Source organism: Salmo trutta, chromosome 2 (genome assembly GCF_901001165.1).
Source record: "Salmo trutta chromosome 2, fSalTru1.1, whole genome shotgun sequence".
Lineage (NCBI taxonomy): Eukaryota > Metazoa > Chordata > Actinopteri > Salmoniformes > Salmonidae > Salmo > Salmo trutta.
The window spans coordinates 36,703,008-36,718,285 of NC_042958.1; the positions used below are offsets into that span (position 1 = coordinate 36,703,008).

Genomic DNA, 15,278 nt, shown 5'->3' on the forward strand with positions numbered 1-15,278 from the left:
TTAGTCTGTCTTTTAAAAATCCCACTAGATCAATACATTTTCTTTACAGTCACTAAATCATTATGGTCAAAATTGCAGAATTATGGACAATTACATATTTCACCAAACAATTTCATACATATCAAATTAAATATTATTCCTGATAAAAAATAAAAGTAAATAATACGTTTGTTGTGCAGGATTCATTCATCGATATCATCACAATCCAATTCCATGTATTCAATACATACAGTAGGCTGGTTTGCTCACATTTTGTAGACTTTTCAATTGGTTACAGAAACACAATCCACAATAGAAATTGGAAAGGTGAATACAATGGAGAAACACAACTGATACAGTCTGAATGTATACTGTAGGCCTCAATCTACACCAAAGCAAAGCTCTATAATCGAAGGTCACAATATTGGAGATGATGACTTAGGAGTAACCCAAAGTGATGTTGTGCATTAGTATTTATTTATGCCACAAAGTGAACACAATTGCACACATTTCTCTTCTGATGAAAACAATGAGTTAATATTCTGTGAACAAAACACTTAAGTGAGTTTTGTATTCATTGTTGACATTTGTATTTAAGGTTTTGCAAAAAGTGGTCTAAGATATACAAGTCAGGTACAAAGACAAGAAAATGATCCGTTCTGTAAATGTATTTGAGCGTTTGATCATTGCTGTTGTGCTATAGATAAGTTTCAACACTGATACAAAAATTGAGTGTACGTGACTGAGAAGAACTAGCTGCATGCACTGCTGCCTGTTTGACCACATGAATTAAAAACATAGATTTTTTTATCACTTCAAGGGAAGGTATGGGAATAATGGTCAATTCATTGTTTGGTTAACCCCTTTTTACCTTTTGTTGATTGGTGATATAATATGTGGATTATATTTCACATCAATGTGTTGTGTAATCTACATTGCTAAAGCTCAGTGTTTGATCATGATAGTCAGATGCTCTGTCTGGTTTTTTGGGTCTATCTGAAGTTTTTTTTAGCCAATGGCAGGGTATCCTCACTCCAACACTGCCTATCTGGGACAGCGAATCACAACCAAATACAAGACAAGCGGAAAAACAAAATAGCACCACATGTAACACTCACTTCTAAATTCCTACAACTTTGGCTACAAACTGTCATGAATGTATCCAAGGCTGGTGGGTGTCTCTGTCCCAGTGGCAGTTGTCTGGGAGAGGAGGCCCTTCCAGTTCACTGAAGCAGGCAGGTTATCCCTTGGCCCAGAAGGGCACCTAAGTAAGATTCTTCTCTCTCAATTCTCCCCAGACACACCATCCTGAGAAGCCACTTTTTCCTACCACAGGAAGCCCAAGAGAACCCTATAGGTAGCAGTCTGACAGGCAAACTGAACCCTGGCCTTTTATATCCTGCCAGGTTTGAGAAGTTGGACATCACCCCAAAAAGCGCCCAGAAGATTAAGCCCGTTCTGGAGCGCTGGATGGCCGAGGCCGAGGCCCGTCACCGGTCCGGCATGCAGAACCTGACCGAGTTTATCGGCAGCGAGCCCTCCAAAAAACGCAAGCGGAGAACCTCTTTCACCCCGCAAGCGCTGGAGATCCTAAACAGCCACTTCGAGAAGAACACGCACCCCTCTGGACAAGAAATGACAGAGATAGCCGAGAAACTGAACTATGACCGCGAGGTGGTCCGCGTCTGGTTCTGCAACAAGAGGCAAGCGTTGAAAAACACAATAAAGCGGTTGAAACAGCCCGGTGACCTGGACCTGGACCTCGGCCCGACCGTGCCCATGGACCCTCTCTCTGATTCTCTGGATGAGATCCCAAAATGAACGACCAAAACTAGAGATAAAGAGAAAAGTCCTAACAACATGGTGGATCATGACCCAAAGTGGGAAGAAGAATGAAAGAACATTCCACCCCTTTTATAGTCAACAGAAAGGACAGTTATGAAAGTTTGCAAACAAGAATACGTGTTGTCAGTGTGATTACCACAGTTATTGACCTTGCCGAAATCCCCAAATAAAAATAAATATGTTAATATATGATAGAAAAAAATCACAAACCTAGAGTGTGCTGTTTCAGTTCTAGTTCTGGCCTCATAGACCAGAATATTGTCCAAATTTGGGTTCCCATTAGGGAGATTTTAGTAAAGCAATCATGCCAAAATCAAAGACAAAAACACTAACTACTTACCAAAGTCTGTTGCATCGGAATACTAAGAAGAATTTTTTAAGTGTAAAAGTGTTCTAAATTTTTACATTTGTACTGGCAAGAACATCTAAGATATATGTGTGAGTTTGGCTTTACATTTTATCTTTGTCTCACTTAATTTCATTATCTCCTGTGTTTATATGTAAATATCTACTCAATTGAAACCACAACGTCAAATTTGTCATATAAATGCATTTTTTGCTGTTCAACAATGGCATATTGTTTGTCTCAGATTCTTTCTCATCTGCAACTATTTTCAGTCACAGTGTAACTTTGTACAACTTTTACAAGTATTTATCGATGATTTTATGAGATTGTCTATGTTTTGGAGGAAGGGTAATAAACTGAAGGCTGTCTAAACAATGAGGGGGTACTCAGTACCTAAGCATATAGGTTCTGTCTCTGTGCACCAACTCTATTGTGGATATGTCTGAAGCTACTGTATCTCATTCTGTTGCCAAAGCCTGATAGCCAAAGAATACATTACTTCAGCTCAAGAACATTGGGGTATTTTACCTTGGCCAATAACATGTTTTAGTTATTTTTATGTGCCTAAGTTCCCTTTCTCTGGTTCTTTTTACTGTACAGTTTCTTTCATACACTGAGCTCAACTAAGTTACACAAAGGCCAACAGAATGCCAAATAACATTTTGATTCCAAATGAGAACTCTTTGTTAGTTGACAACCCTTTGATATTGCAATATAGAACATGTGTTTTACTGTGAGGACTTTTCTGCCCATCCCTTTCTGAAGTGTGTGTCTAGTTTTTTCTATTTGAAGAATTGCTCCTGCATGTTTGAGATGAACCACTTATAACAAAGTTGGACTTACAGAAATCTGGAAACAAGACAACAAAACACAAAAGGAAGCCCAAGCTCCAAATCCCTAAATACATGTATATTCTTCTGAGTACATTGTCACTGAGAACAAATTACACGTTAATGGTTTTAGCAATTATTTTACATGATTTGACCTTTAGAGCAAAATATGCATTACTTCCCTTTAGCATTCAGTAACTCATTATAATCTTATCAATCTGAACGTTTTCTCATCCCTGAATCTTTGTCTTCAGGGGTCAAATATGTTTTGTGAAATGTCCTGCTGCGGTTTTCTGTTTCTCTTCTTTTAGTGATTCTATAGTGAAGCCTTGACAGACAGTATAGCCTAATTCAAAAAGTATTTTGGAAAAAGTTGTGTGAAATGCAAGACAACCAAGTAGCCCCTTCACAAGACATAATCCATATTAATTTCGACCAACAAATCATAGGCTGTTATTGCTGTGTAGTTGTTGGATATAAACAGGGTGTCGTCACAACATGTAGCTCACCTCCTATAGGTGTACTTCAATATTACCAGGACCCACATGGAGGATTTAAGGAATCTATATTGTTACACCACTGATGTGTTAATAACCTATAGGCCTACTGCCACTGTGTTGAACTATAAAGACTATTGCAAACTGATACATACATGTAAAACCACTTTCAGAACTCTTAAAATTACACATTGATATGAAATGTTCTGATTTGATTAAAGTAAAACACTTAGTCCCACTTTGCACTGTTGCTTGCCTAGCAGCATAAAGTGCACTTGATAACATTTACAAACGCGTGAGGAAATAGACATTAGTTCAGGATAGTATACATAAGGCTGAGGTTTGAGAGGCACTACATAGGAGCCCTGCTTACGTTTTCATTTACTCTTTATTATTTACTGTAGGCCTACCTTGAGCAAAGATTGAATACTTTTTTGCAGGAAGTAGTTTTAAACAGTGTAATATTGTAAGTCAGTATTACTAAATGGTGTTCAATCATAATATACTGTAAGTCATATGTGATTTGAATCAATTGAAAGACTTTTGTGTGTCCCCTCTCTGTCTCTCACCCCACCTCATCCCAACATGTAAGACAAGTTATTATGCGGCTTCTGTATAGTATGGGCATGTAGTACTGAGGCTAAACAATGAAGCTGTAACCAAAACCAAAAAATCAAAGGATGGAGTAAAACCTTCACGCAACCTTTTGATGCTGGACAAAAGCTCTATAGTTATATGCACATTGTACAGAGAAATGGGTTAATGTCGCCGACAATCTAGAAATACAAAGAGAATCGATGAGTAGATAAATAGTAGTTCTTTGAAATTTGACGTTACCACTGTCCACGTACATTGTGAGCAATGCCATGCAAAAACCATAATAGAAAAAAAGACAGAAAAATGACTCCTGTATGTTTGAAAGTAGTGTTCACATCACATGGGGGGGGGGGGGTTGAACTGAGATTCTGTATGACACCCGTTTTACTTTTGCCAAGTGGTTTCCAGGGTCACATGTATAGGACTTACTAGACTTTGTTGTTACCTGTTTAGCTTTTTTTTCTCTCTGTGGCTATGCTACATACACTTCTCAGTTTCAGTCTCCAAGATGTGCCCTATTTTATAGGGGGCAAAGAAGGCTTTATGATTGTACCCAATTCTGTAAAAAATAAAGATCATCATAATTAAGAAATGTTTTTAAATTATATCCACACAGACTCATACACCAACTGGTTTGAAATATTGTTAGAACTCAAGAAAGACCTCGAAACCAAAGCTGATGAACCTGCAAAGGTTGCTTTTCATTTTATAGACTGAAAACTGTACTTAATCTATAGAGCAATACCTGTTGGGTCATTTAAGCGGCGCTTTGTGTATTTCTAAAAAGCTTCAAGTCTGTCACATTTATTTGTACCATAATTAATAATAAACAAGTGTTAGACATTAATGGATTGTCTTGTTTATTCTGAAATGTAGAATTCATTATTCGAATCTAAACTATATTTCTAGTGACTTATAAGCACCAAAAGGACATTTCCAACTAATTATCTGGTAAGAAAGGCATATTTTCTTGTACAGTATACTCTTAGAATAAAAAGTTAGAGATCCAAAAAGGGTTCTATATTGCTTGCTTCATATATCTCACGCCCTAAAAGTTCTATAAAGTAGAACCCCAATTAACCCCTTTTCTTCAAGGAAAAGGGTTCATTGGGGGTTCTATATAGAATTTAGGGTGCCATATATCAAGCGAGCGAAATAACCTTTTTAGAACCTTTTTTTCTGTGTATGGTAAAGAAAGCACAAATGCACCACATACTAACAATATACCAACAGGCACTGTAAACACTGCAGTAGGAGTAATAAAGCCTGGGGGTGCAGAAAACGACTCACTGTCTTCTAGTCTCACAAGACCTGTACATATTTCCCTATCAAATTTCACCAAATGCATACTTTGCTGTCATTGCATTAAAACACACACATATATATAGTTGGAGCATAAAGTTAACACAAACTTCTGTGTCTCGCCAATCATTTTCCCTGTGTAGTTTTCAGAACATCTTAGCTATCAGCTTTCTTGCACTTCCACAGTGCCATGATTGAGAGAGAATTGAACAATGAACCACATTTCAATACAGAGAATTTGCACCTAAAAGCAAACGGACAGGCTGACAGCCTGTGGGGTCAATAGCAATTCATTTATATTTCCATAGGGTCAATAGAAATGAATACATGTCAGGGTTATTTCACATCAATGCCTTACCAGAAAACAATAACGAGACAAGCGTACAAGAAAAAATAAAATCAACATTCTTCAGTGAAAGCCTTTTGAAACTAAACTCCAAAGTTTGAAATAGCTTTCTTGTTATGAAGCCTTTGAAAACTGTCTGGCTGGTGAATAGAAAGTAGTAAATAAAAAAATAATTAAAAAAAGCACAGACAACATAAATTATTAACATTAGGCTGAAAACAGCTTTTTCCCCTCTTCGTTTCAAAAAACTAGATGCATTTTTACGTGGTGATGGGTGAGGTATAGCTTGGGCTATTTGATATTCTTCTGTTTTGTATTTCTTCCATTTTCTTTATTTTTCAATGTACAACATAATTGTACAGACAGCCATTTTTTTCAATGTCTTTTATAGTTTGTTGATGGAAAAGTAAACTTCAACTTAACAAAGGTTAACAAAATGGCAATAAGTGAGTGACCAGTGCACAAAAACGACATATCTCACTCTCAACATACCAAAACACATCTCTCTGGTACGGAGAGGAGTAACCCAATAAGTGAGGTGGAATCATGGAAATAGTATAGATAAAACAAACATTGTTAAAATGCTTCTGGACTTTGTCATTGCTAGTATATGTACAGCATTGTGAGAAGCACAAAGACAGAATCACACTCAAACATTCAAAATGGTACAGCTGATATGCTGATATTCTAGTCCACAAATAATAGAATATTCTGTTATATTAATTGTGTTTCTACGGGTGGGATAATGTTGCTACTAAAGTATCATCAATCAACACTGTCAGTACTGAAGCTGTTTGATCCTGAATCTTAACCATATCCATGACCCCTAATAATGATCTGCAATACTTCAGTGTTGTTTGCGGTGCCCTATTTCAATGAAATCAGAGGAGGACATTATCACTAGTATTGCCATATTTCTTTGCAAATTAGAAAATACTACTTGGATTTTGTCTACATTATGTACATATACACTGTATAGTCTTTCAAAAAAAGGGAGAAATATGTTTCTGTGTTGATCTATGAGTCTAAATAGAAAAAAGAATCCCTCTTGAACAGCTCTTTGCGACAGTCAACCGACTGACTTAGATCACATTCCTGTTCAACTAGCAACCAACTGAAATGATCCTGGAAGAGAAAGAGGGTGAGAAGAAAATATTATGACATGTTGGCAGTGCAAATGGATTATGATTCAATATCAGTCAGGACACAGAAAGAGAAAGGTGGAGGAGGAGGGTGCATGTGTTGGATGCAGATGGTTTTAAATTGCCCCCTTTGTTTTCCATCAGGCATGAGGCATTCACTTCCCTTATCTTTCAGACAATGTGCACTGGGCTGATGTTCTCAGTAAATGAACTGTCGGTGTATCCCTCTCTACCGGCAGCCCTCCGCCTCCTTGTTTTCACTTCCGCCTCAAGGTTGAGACGTTGCTTCTCTCACTGCTCAGCCCCCAAGCCGCTGAGGCGTCTCCCACTCTGCTGCTCTGCTCCGCACACCAGGTTACCTCTGGGGGTACAATTAACAATCCTCACATGCAATCCAGGTTGTCCATGCATATGATGCCTGGTTGCTTTTTGGTATTCTGTTTTTTTTCACCATTCTTAGCCATGACACAATTTGAGGCATTTGAAGGTAGAGGCGTTAATAGGCTAGGTTTTTTTTGGAGAGATGACCGGCACCCTGACTGGAACAGCAGATAGCATTGCCCACAGCCCATTAAACTTTCTACACTGTCTAATCTACACTGACTGTGTGAATGCTCCTTCTCACTTTGTGATGCCTTCAGTTTTCCATCAGGACTCAAGACTAGGCCCAGTGCTCCCACCACCATGGGTCCCACCTCTTCTCTTTTGCGTGCACCAATCCAAGGGAGTTGGTTTGACATATCCTTCTTCACTACCATTCTTGGTTTTACCGGAATTCTAAATGAAATCACGTTGAATGAATTCAACAGAAATATTTACAGTACTGTAATGTTCTGAACATGAACGTTAAAAAAGAATGGCCAAAGACCATCTGCATTACCTAATTATTGTTGTCAGGCCTATAAATCTGTTTAACTCTTCCAGGGTCGGGGTCAATTCCACCCTCAGTTAACTCAATAAGGAATTGGATTAAAGTGCCATTTAAAAATAGGATTGCCCATGAATTCACTTTCAATTAATTGGTTGAAATGAGTGGACCCAAACCAGATCTCTATCCACTGACACTGCTTTATTATATTATTACACACACCGGCAGTTATTCTGATCTGTAACCAGGTTTCCATCCAACCTTTTTATGCAAGTATTGTACGTCGTATGGAAACAGCTCATTTTTATCGGTAACATTTCCAAATGTCCACAAAACAAAATATGCTGGACAAGGTGGGATCTTTTTGTGTCGGTAAAATTAATGATGTGAGAAATGGCGGTGGAAATGCCTTTATGCACATATATTGATATAAGAACCATCATATCAAAGTAAACATGGAGTCACGCGATGATATTGTTTGGTCCTCCCACTACTACTCGGGAAAGAAAACAGTTTATCAGGCTACAGATGAAATAAATGATGATGAACTTCACAGGGTGGTGAAAGTGCACAGTGATGTTCTTGATTCTTCTTTCCAATAGATATATTGGGTCTTATTCTGGTGACATGATGATCGATGCTTGGCTGCCGTTTGAAAAAAAATAATGTATCTCGCTCTCCTCATGTATGTAGCTTACCAGCACTGTATCTGCGAGCTGTTGGCTAGAGCGCAGGTGCCAAGTCCAGAGTGGGCACATTCGCTATATAACGCAACATTTCATTGTTTTATTCGGTACCTGGGAATTGAAGTGCAAAAGTTATTTTTTTTGTGCAAAAAATCTATTTCATGGAAACATCTCTGGTATGAAAATGCACATTGTTTTTATGCAGATTTTTGAATATTTTCATGAAAACCTGTCGCCAATTGGATGGAAACCTAGCTATTGTGGAAAATATTGTTGTACTGTCCATTTCTCTCAGATGTCTATGGTAAAAACAAGACACGAGTTGTATTCTAAGTGGAGTGGTATCATCTGAGACTGATATATATATATATATATATATATATATATATATATATATATATATATATATATATTTAACATGGATCACAGGAATTTGAAGGGTCAGAGATCCCATCCTAAGATGTTTGGAAGTCTGGCAGATAACTGTTCCTCTGATGAGATGTTTGTATGGACAATGTCCACCTCTTCATCTGCCTCTTACTCTCTCTTCCAATCACCTATAGTATACTCTGAGGCAGAGAGACAGAGAGTACATAGCAAAAGGCAGTGAGTGAGAGAGGAGATATGGATTGAGGAGTAGGTCGTGAGTGGTATGGTTGCCGTCTTATTAGTGGGGGCCCAGTGCGGACACTTTGGCCTTCTTTATGGGGCCATGATGAGACCCTCTTCGCACATCTCAGCAAAATGGCTGGGGGAAATCGCAGACGAGAATCACTCAAAAACAGGGAGATGTCAACAGGACCATAATGATACCTGATGGCCCCAGAAGACTCTCTCCCCTTTTCCCTCTCAGCCTTATACCTGCCCAAGTTGCACTATACTTGAAAACATAATTAGAGATAAAACAGGCAGAAGCTTTACCCCCCCACCCCCCAGTGGCAGTTCTAGACCCTTTCAAATGGGGGGTTCTCAGTTGTACTGTTAGAGAGGCCAGTTACATTAGACGTTATTGTTGTCATATCGTTTTGCATGTGGTACGATACTGTTTTGTTCCGCCTAAACCCGTCCCTCTAGAAAATGTGTGGGTTAAATTAGTGTTCCGCGTTGCCACTGTCTAATTACGGATGTAAAAAAAGAACGATAGCAAAAATGTGTTATGTAAAAATTATTTCATACTCCACATTTAGGGGGGCCACACGGGGGTCCAAAATTGTTGTCACAGGGGCACTGCCCCCCCAGAAGCGCTAGTGCCCCCCTCCACCATTTTCTGTAGCCAAAGCTCTTTGTTTTATACGTCTGGGATTCTTTTTCACACACCTCTCTTTCACTTCTTCAGAAAGGGGGATGAAAGAAGGAGAGAAAAAGAAAAAAGAGAAAAGGAGAGCGAAGAGGAGGTGGAGAGTTCCCTCTGCGAGATGCCAAGGTGCTCCCAGTCCATTGTGCTGCCGGCTGTCAGGTTAAATTAGGGAGTACAGGCTCCGTGAGTGTAAAAAAATCAATACTTGATGGAAGACTGCTCCCCGGAAAATCTGTTTTGATTCCAGGATTAATTCTTGACCAAAGGCTCTAGCAAAATGACATGCCATTAGGCTGAAAATGAACACATTCTGCAGTGGAAATTGGATGGAAATGTGTCAGGTGATTGCCCTGGCTAGTTGTTCTGCACTTTGAGCAGCGGGACTGAAGGTGTGGCTGCTGTTGCGAATGAGGCCCCCGGACTGACTCCATTTCCAGAGCAAAAGACAACTCCACTGTGGCCTGGGAGTATTCTCAAGGCCATTGTTATCCAGCTCCTGTAAATGTATTCTTACCTAGTTGAAATGCATTTGTCCACCACGTTCTCTCTCTCTTGTGTTTTCCATGAAGCATGGCATGAAGAATGAGGGAACCGTAAAATAAAGCAATGGCGAGAAGAAAGGTGGAAATGCAATATTGATGAGCAAGTAATGTGTTTGTCATCACAAATAACATATATTCCTGTTTGAAACTTCAACAGGAGATAGCAAAGAGCGTCTGAGCATTGACATTAACAACAGATGCAGTCAAGCTGGACTAAAGATGTTTGCAAATGTATTGTGTAAATAGAGCATAAGGTACAGAGCCTAATGCCACAATAAGATGGTCTACATTTGATATTGAACATCAGCCCATCCACCCTGTGACATAAAGCAACATTTACCTGACCAAAATGTGAAGCGTTAAGGAAAATAAACGTTCATTTGGCCACTACTCAATTACAAAACGAAAGCAATCAATCATTACTTCCTCAAACAATTCTAACATTTTACTAGAATGAAAAAGGATACCAGGTATCATATCCAAAAGTTAAAATATTAAAATTTCCGGTATAATGAACGAAAAGCTGTGAGAGAGAATAGTCTACTTTCAGAATATGTTTACTCTGCGTACAGACCATCTTCCACAGGATATTTAGCATCTCTCTTAATGGCTATGTATCTGAGCACCAAAACTCTGTAAATAGACAGGAAAAATGTCTTGCACACAAAGTAGTCAGAAAGTGGAAGGTATTGCCATTCTTTCCGTTCCAGCGCTCTTCCATTGTGCCAGAGATTTGTTTGACTGATCGTTTTCCACATGTGAAAATAGTGAATTATATTTGGGACTGGTGGTGGGTGGAAAGATAATTGAGAATATCAAAAATATTAATATGCATAAAATGCAATATATGATGCAATTCATTTTAATGTAGGCTACAGCAGTCCTGTCTGCATGTCAGCATAGGCGACCGAGTACCTACATCTTGCCTTTGAAATAGACCTACTCTTTGGATGTTTGTGAACTATATTTTCATTCATGTTTTCATATAGTTTGTTTTACTTGTGTACAAAAATGTCTAGACATACTTAGATACACTAGACTCGCATGGGTATTCAACTCTTACCCTACGAGGTCCGGAGACTGCTGGTTTTCTGTTCTACCTGATAATTAATTGCACCCACCTGGTGTGCCAGGTCTAAATCAGTCCCTGATTAGAGGAGAACAATGAAAACAAACAGGGGAACTAGCTTCGAGGTCCAGAGTTGAGTTTGAGGGCGACTAGAGTAACCAAATGTGACAAATGGTGGAAGACCTACATTTTTTAGCAGCTCCGTAGAATTGTATGGGTTTAGCGCCATCTACAGGCTAAATGAAACTCAATCTGGAGACGAATGTGTCATTTTACTTCCACGCAGTAGATGGCAGAATTTATCACTTCGCTTTGGGTATACATTGCCACCCAAAGAAGAAAAAAAACAATGCGCATTGTGATGACATCGTACATTTTCTGGCCCATTGATGAGCGCCCACTTCTGCTTTTAAACTCTGCCAGCCCAACAAATTACTGTGTTCATTCGTTTATTGGGTTAGGCTGAGAGGTTGACCATCCCACTGCTACTGTTCTACATGACTGTTGGGAATATACTAGTAGACAAGGCAGTGGTTTTGGTTGGACAGTTGGAAAGCTTGCTGATGAGAGTGGTTTGAGGTAGTTGGAGGTTGGCCCTTCTGTGGTGATAGGGGATGTTCCTCCAAGGCTACTCCCACCCTTACGAAAAAGATATTGCAGTCAGAGTGCAGTATAACTGCAGTACACTGTAGTATAACTGTAGTTAGAGTGCAGTGTAACTGCAGTATGCTGCAAATACTCTGTCCAAAATAACACCGTTTTTTTCACTGCAGTAATTTTGCAATATAACTGCAGTTACAGTGCAGTTTAACTACAGTACGCTGTAGTTATTCTGCAATTACTGCGTCGAAAGGTGTAAAAGTAATAAAATAAAATAAAGTGATATAGGGAAAATGGTTGACAATTACATTGGTATAAGTTGTTATGCATTTCTACCACATTTCACAGAGGGATCCAAGGACCCAGATAGTGGGCACAAAGGAGCAGGCGTTTACCTTGTTGAATGTGATGTGCAGATATGTAGAAGACTAACAGATGAACTGTCAGTATACTCAGTTGAACTGTTGGCGATAGTAGTTGCCCTCCAGTGGGTGGAGGACGTTACAACCTGTCAGAATTGTAGTATGCTCATATTCTCTGTCTGTATTGAAAAGTTTATCATCCGCAAATCTTATAGGAGTGACCTACTGTACTATTGGAGGTATTAATGTTATTATAGAGAATTGAGAGACTGGGTGTAGTAGTGAGATTCTGCTGGGTCCCAGCACATTTGGGTGTGGAAGGGAAGGAAATTGTAGACCAGTTAGCTAAAAGAGCTTTAAAACAAGATATAATTGATATTAATGTTCCACTGGGTAGAGGTGAGGCCAAATGTAAGATCAGAGCCATTTCCTTCCTGTTCTGGTTGTTATAAACAAGTTTCTGGGGATTCATAAGTCTCTAAAAATTAATGGCTAGATAGTGTAGTCAAAATAGTACAGTTTAATAGTCATATTGTAAATAATTACCTTAAGGTGTGAATTCAGCATAGGCTCTCCAGAAACTACACTGAACAAAAATATGAACGCAACATGCAACGATTTCAAAAGTTTTACTGAATTACAGTTAATATAACAAAATCAGTCGATTGAAATATATTAATTAGGTCCTAATCTATGGATTTCACATGACTGGGAATACAGATATGCATATGTTGGTCACAGATACCTTTAAAAAAAAAGGTAGGGGCGTGGATCAAAAAACAAAGTATCTGATAGGGCTGTGGCAGTCATGAAATTTTGTCAGCCGGTGATTGTCAAGCAAATAACTGCCAGTCTCACGGTAATATACCGTAAATGAGGATAACTACGTTTAGCATCTCCTGGCTTCCAAGCATAGTCCACAAGCCACTAATGCAGACCTTTGGAACATCTACATTTTAAATCCATGTAATATAGCCTACACCTTCACAATAAATCCATTATTTATTTTAGACAGTTCTAAAGAAACATGATATGAAGAAAATGTAGTCTATTTCAGAAGAACAGAAAAACATACCCTGACTTCACAGGAGGCTGCAGAAGGGAGAACGGCTCATAATAATGGCCGGAACAGAGCAAATGGAATGGCATCAAACACCTGAAAACCATGTGTTTGATGTATTTGATACCATTCCACTGACTCTGCGCCAGTCATTACCACGAGCCTGTCCTCCCCAATTAAGGTGCCACCAACCTCCTGTGTCTGAATTGTCCTTATTTTAGGCCGTGATATGGCTATGTCATATGGCTGTACTAGCTAATTTAGCTGACAAGATTTGCTTAGAATTCTGTGGCATTATTTTATAGTATGAAGAAGACAATTGAACATATCTTAATAAAATAGAAAGGATAGTGCGCACATGTGGCTGTCCTGTGTTGAGCGGTTAACAAATAAACTGGTCCTCCTATATGCTTAATTTAGTTATCTATGCAAATTTAGTTGTGATACAAACGTTGGGCTATATGTTTTGATGTTTAATACATTCTAAGGCTGCATGATAGGACTTTAATTATGATTTGAAAAAAGCCGCAATCTGCACACTCTTCAAGTCTCTCATTCGCAATTTGACAAGCACTTTATAATATTCGCACAAGCCCTTGAATTTCCCGGCAGCATCCCCCTTGTGTGGCCGTAAAGTCCCCTAAAAAATGCATGCCTTTTGAGGCCAAAGTGGCCGTTGTCCCCTTAGGCTGAATATAATACGCTAAGTATAATTCCCTTCTCCCTGCTGCCGTGTTCCAAAGCAACTCTCGCTCACATGGCTCTCTTAGATGTCGCCAATACCCGTCACGTGATCGGGTTCATTCACAGGCATTTCAGCTAAGTAGGCTTCAAGTGAATGAAGACAGACACATCACAAACACAACTGCACGAATTCCGAGGCGCATATTGAAGATAGCACTGTGCACATTTAGCCTACTTTTCGTCAGCCAACAAGATGAGTAGGCCTAACAAACAGCAATTGCACTAGCCTATGTCAATCTACTGTCCCCCATAGTACAAAAGTTGACTTATTATATTGGCCAACTTGTCCTTCTATGCAAGAAATAAATATTCCAAGAATACTTTGGGACAGTTGTTCTTCACCACGCTGTCTGTGTGTACGCCGAGGAACTTAAAACTTTCCACCTTCTCCACTACTGTCCCGTCGATGTGGATGGGAGGGTGCTCCCTCTGCTGTTTCCTGAAGTCCCTGATCATCTCCTTTGTTTTGTTGACATTGAGTGTGAGGTTATTTTCCTGACACCACACTCCGAGGGCCCTCACCTCCTCCCTGTAGGCCGTCTCGTCGTTGTTGGTAATCAAGCCTACCACTGTAGTGTCGTCTGCAAACTTGATGATTGAGTTGGAGGCGTGCATGGCCATGCAGTCATGGGTGAACAGGGAGTACAGGAGAGGGCTGAGAATGCACCCTTGTGAGGCCCCAGTGTTGAGGATCAGCGGGGTGGAGATGTTGTTTCCCACCCTCACCACCTGGGGGCGGCCCGTCAGAAAGTCCAGGACGCAGTTGCACAGGGCGGGGTCCAGACCCAGGGTCTCGAGCTTAATGACGAGTTTGGAGGGTACTATGGTGTTAAATGCTGAGCTGTAATCAATGAACAGCCTTCTTACATAGGTATTCCTCTTGTCCAGATGGGTTAGGGCAGTGTGCAGTGTGATTGCGTCGTCTGTGGACCTATTGGGGCGGTAAGCAAAATGGAGTGGATCTAGGGTGTCAGGTAGGGTGGAGGGGATATTATCCATGACTAGTCTCTTAAAGCACTTCATGATGACAGAAGTGAGTTCTACGGGGCGATAGTCGTTTAGCTCAGTTACCTTCACTTTCTTGGGAACAGGAACAATGGTGGCTCTCTTGAAGCATGTGGGAACAGCAGACTGGGATAGGGATTGATTGAATATGTCTGTAAACA

At 39.7% G+C, this 15,278-nt stretch overlaps 1 protein-coding gene across 1 annotated transcript in view; it reads left to right on the forward strand.

Annotated features, from left to right (window-relative positions):
• LOC115154672 (POU domain, class 6, transcription factor 2-like) overlaps nucleotides 1–4,941 on the forward strand; it is a 125,149-nt gene extending 120,208 nt beyond the window's left edge. Inside the window, exon 10 of the mRNA XM_029701147.1 lies at nucleotides 1,278–4,941. Coding sequence (XP_029557007.1) covers nucleotides 1,278–1,800 — 523 coding nt within the window. The 3' untranslated portion in view covers nucleotides 1,801–4,941. The remainder of the gene's footprint in view (nucleotides 1–1,277) is intronic.
• The last annotated feature ends 10,337 nt before the right edge of the window (nucleotides 4,942–15,278 follow it).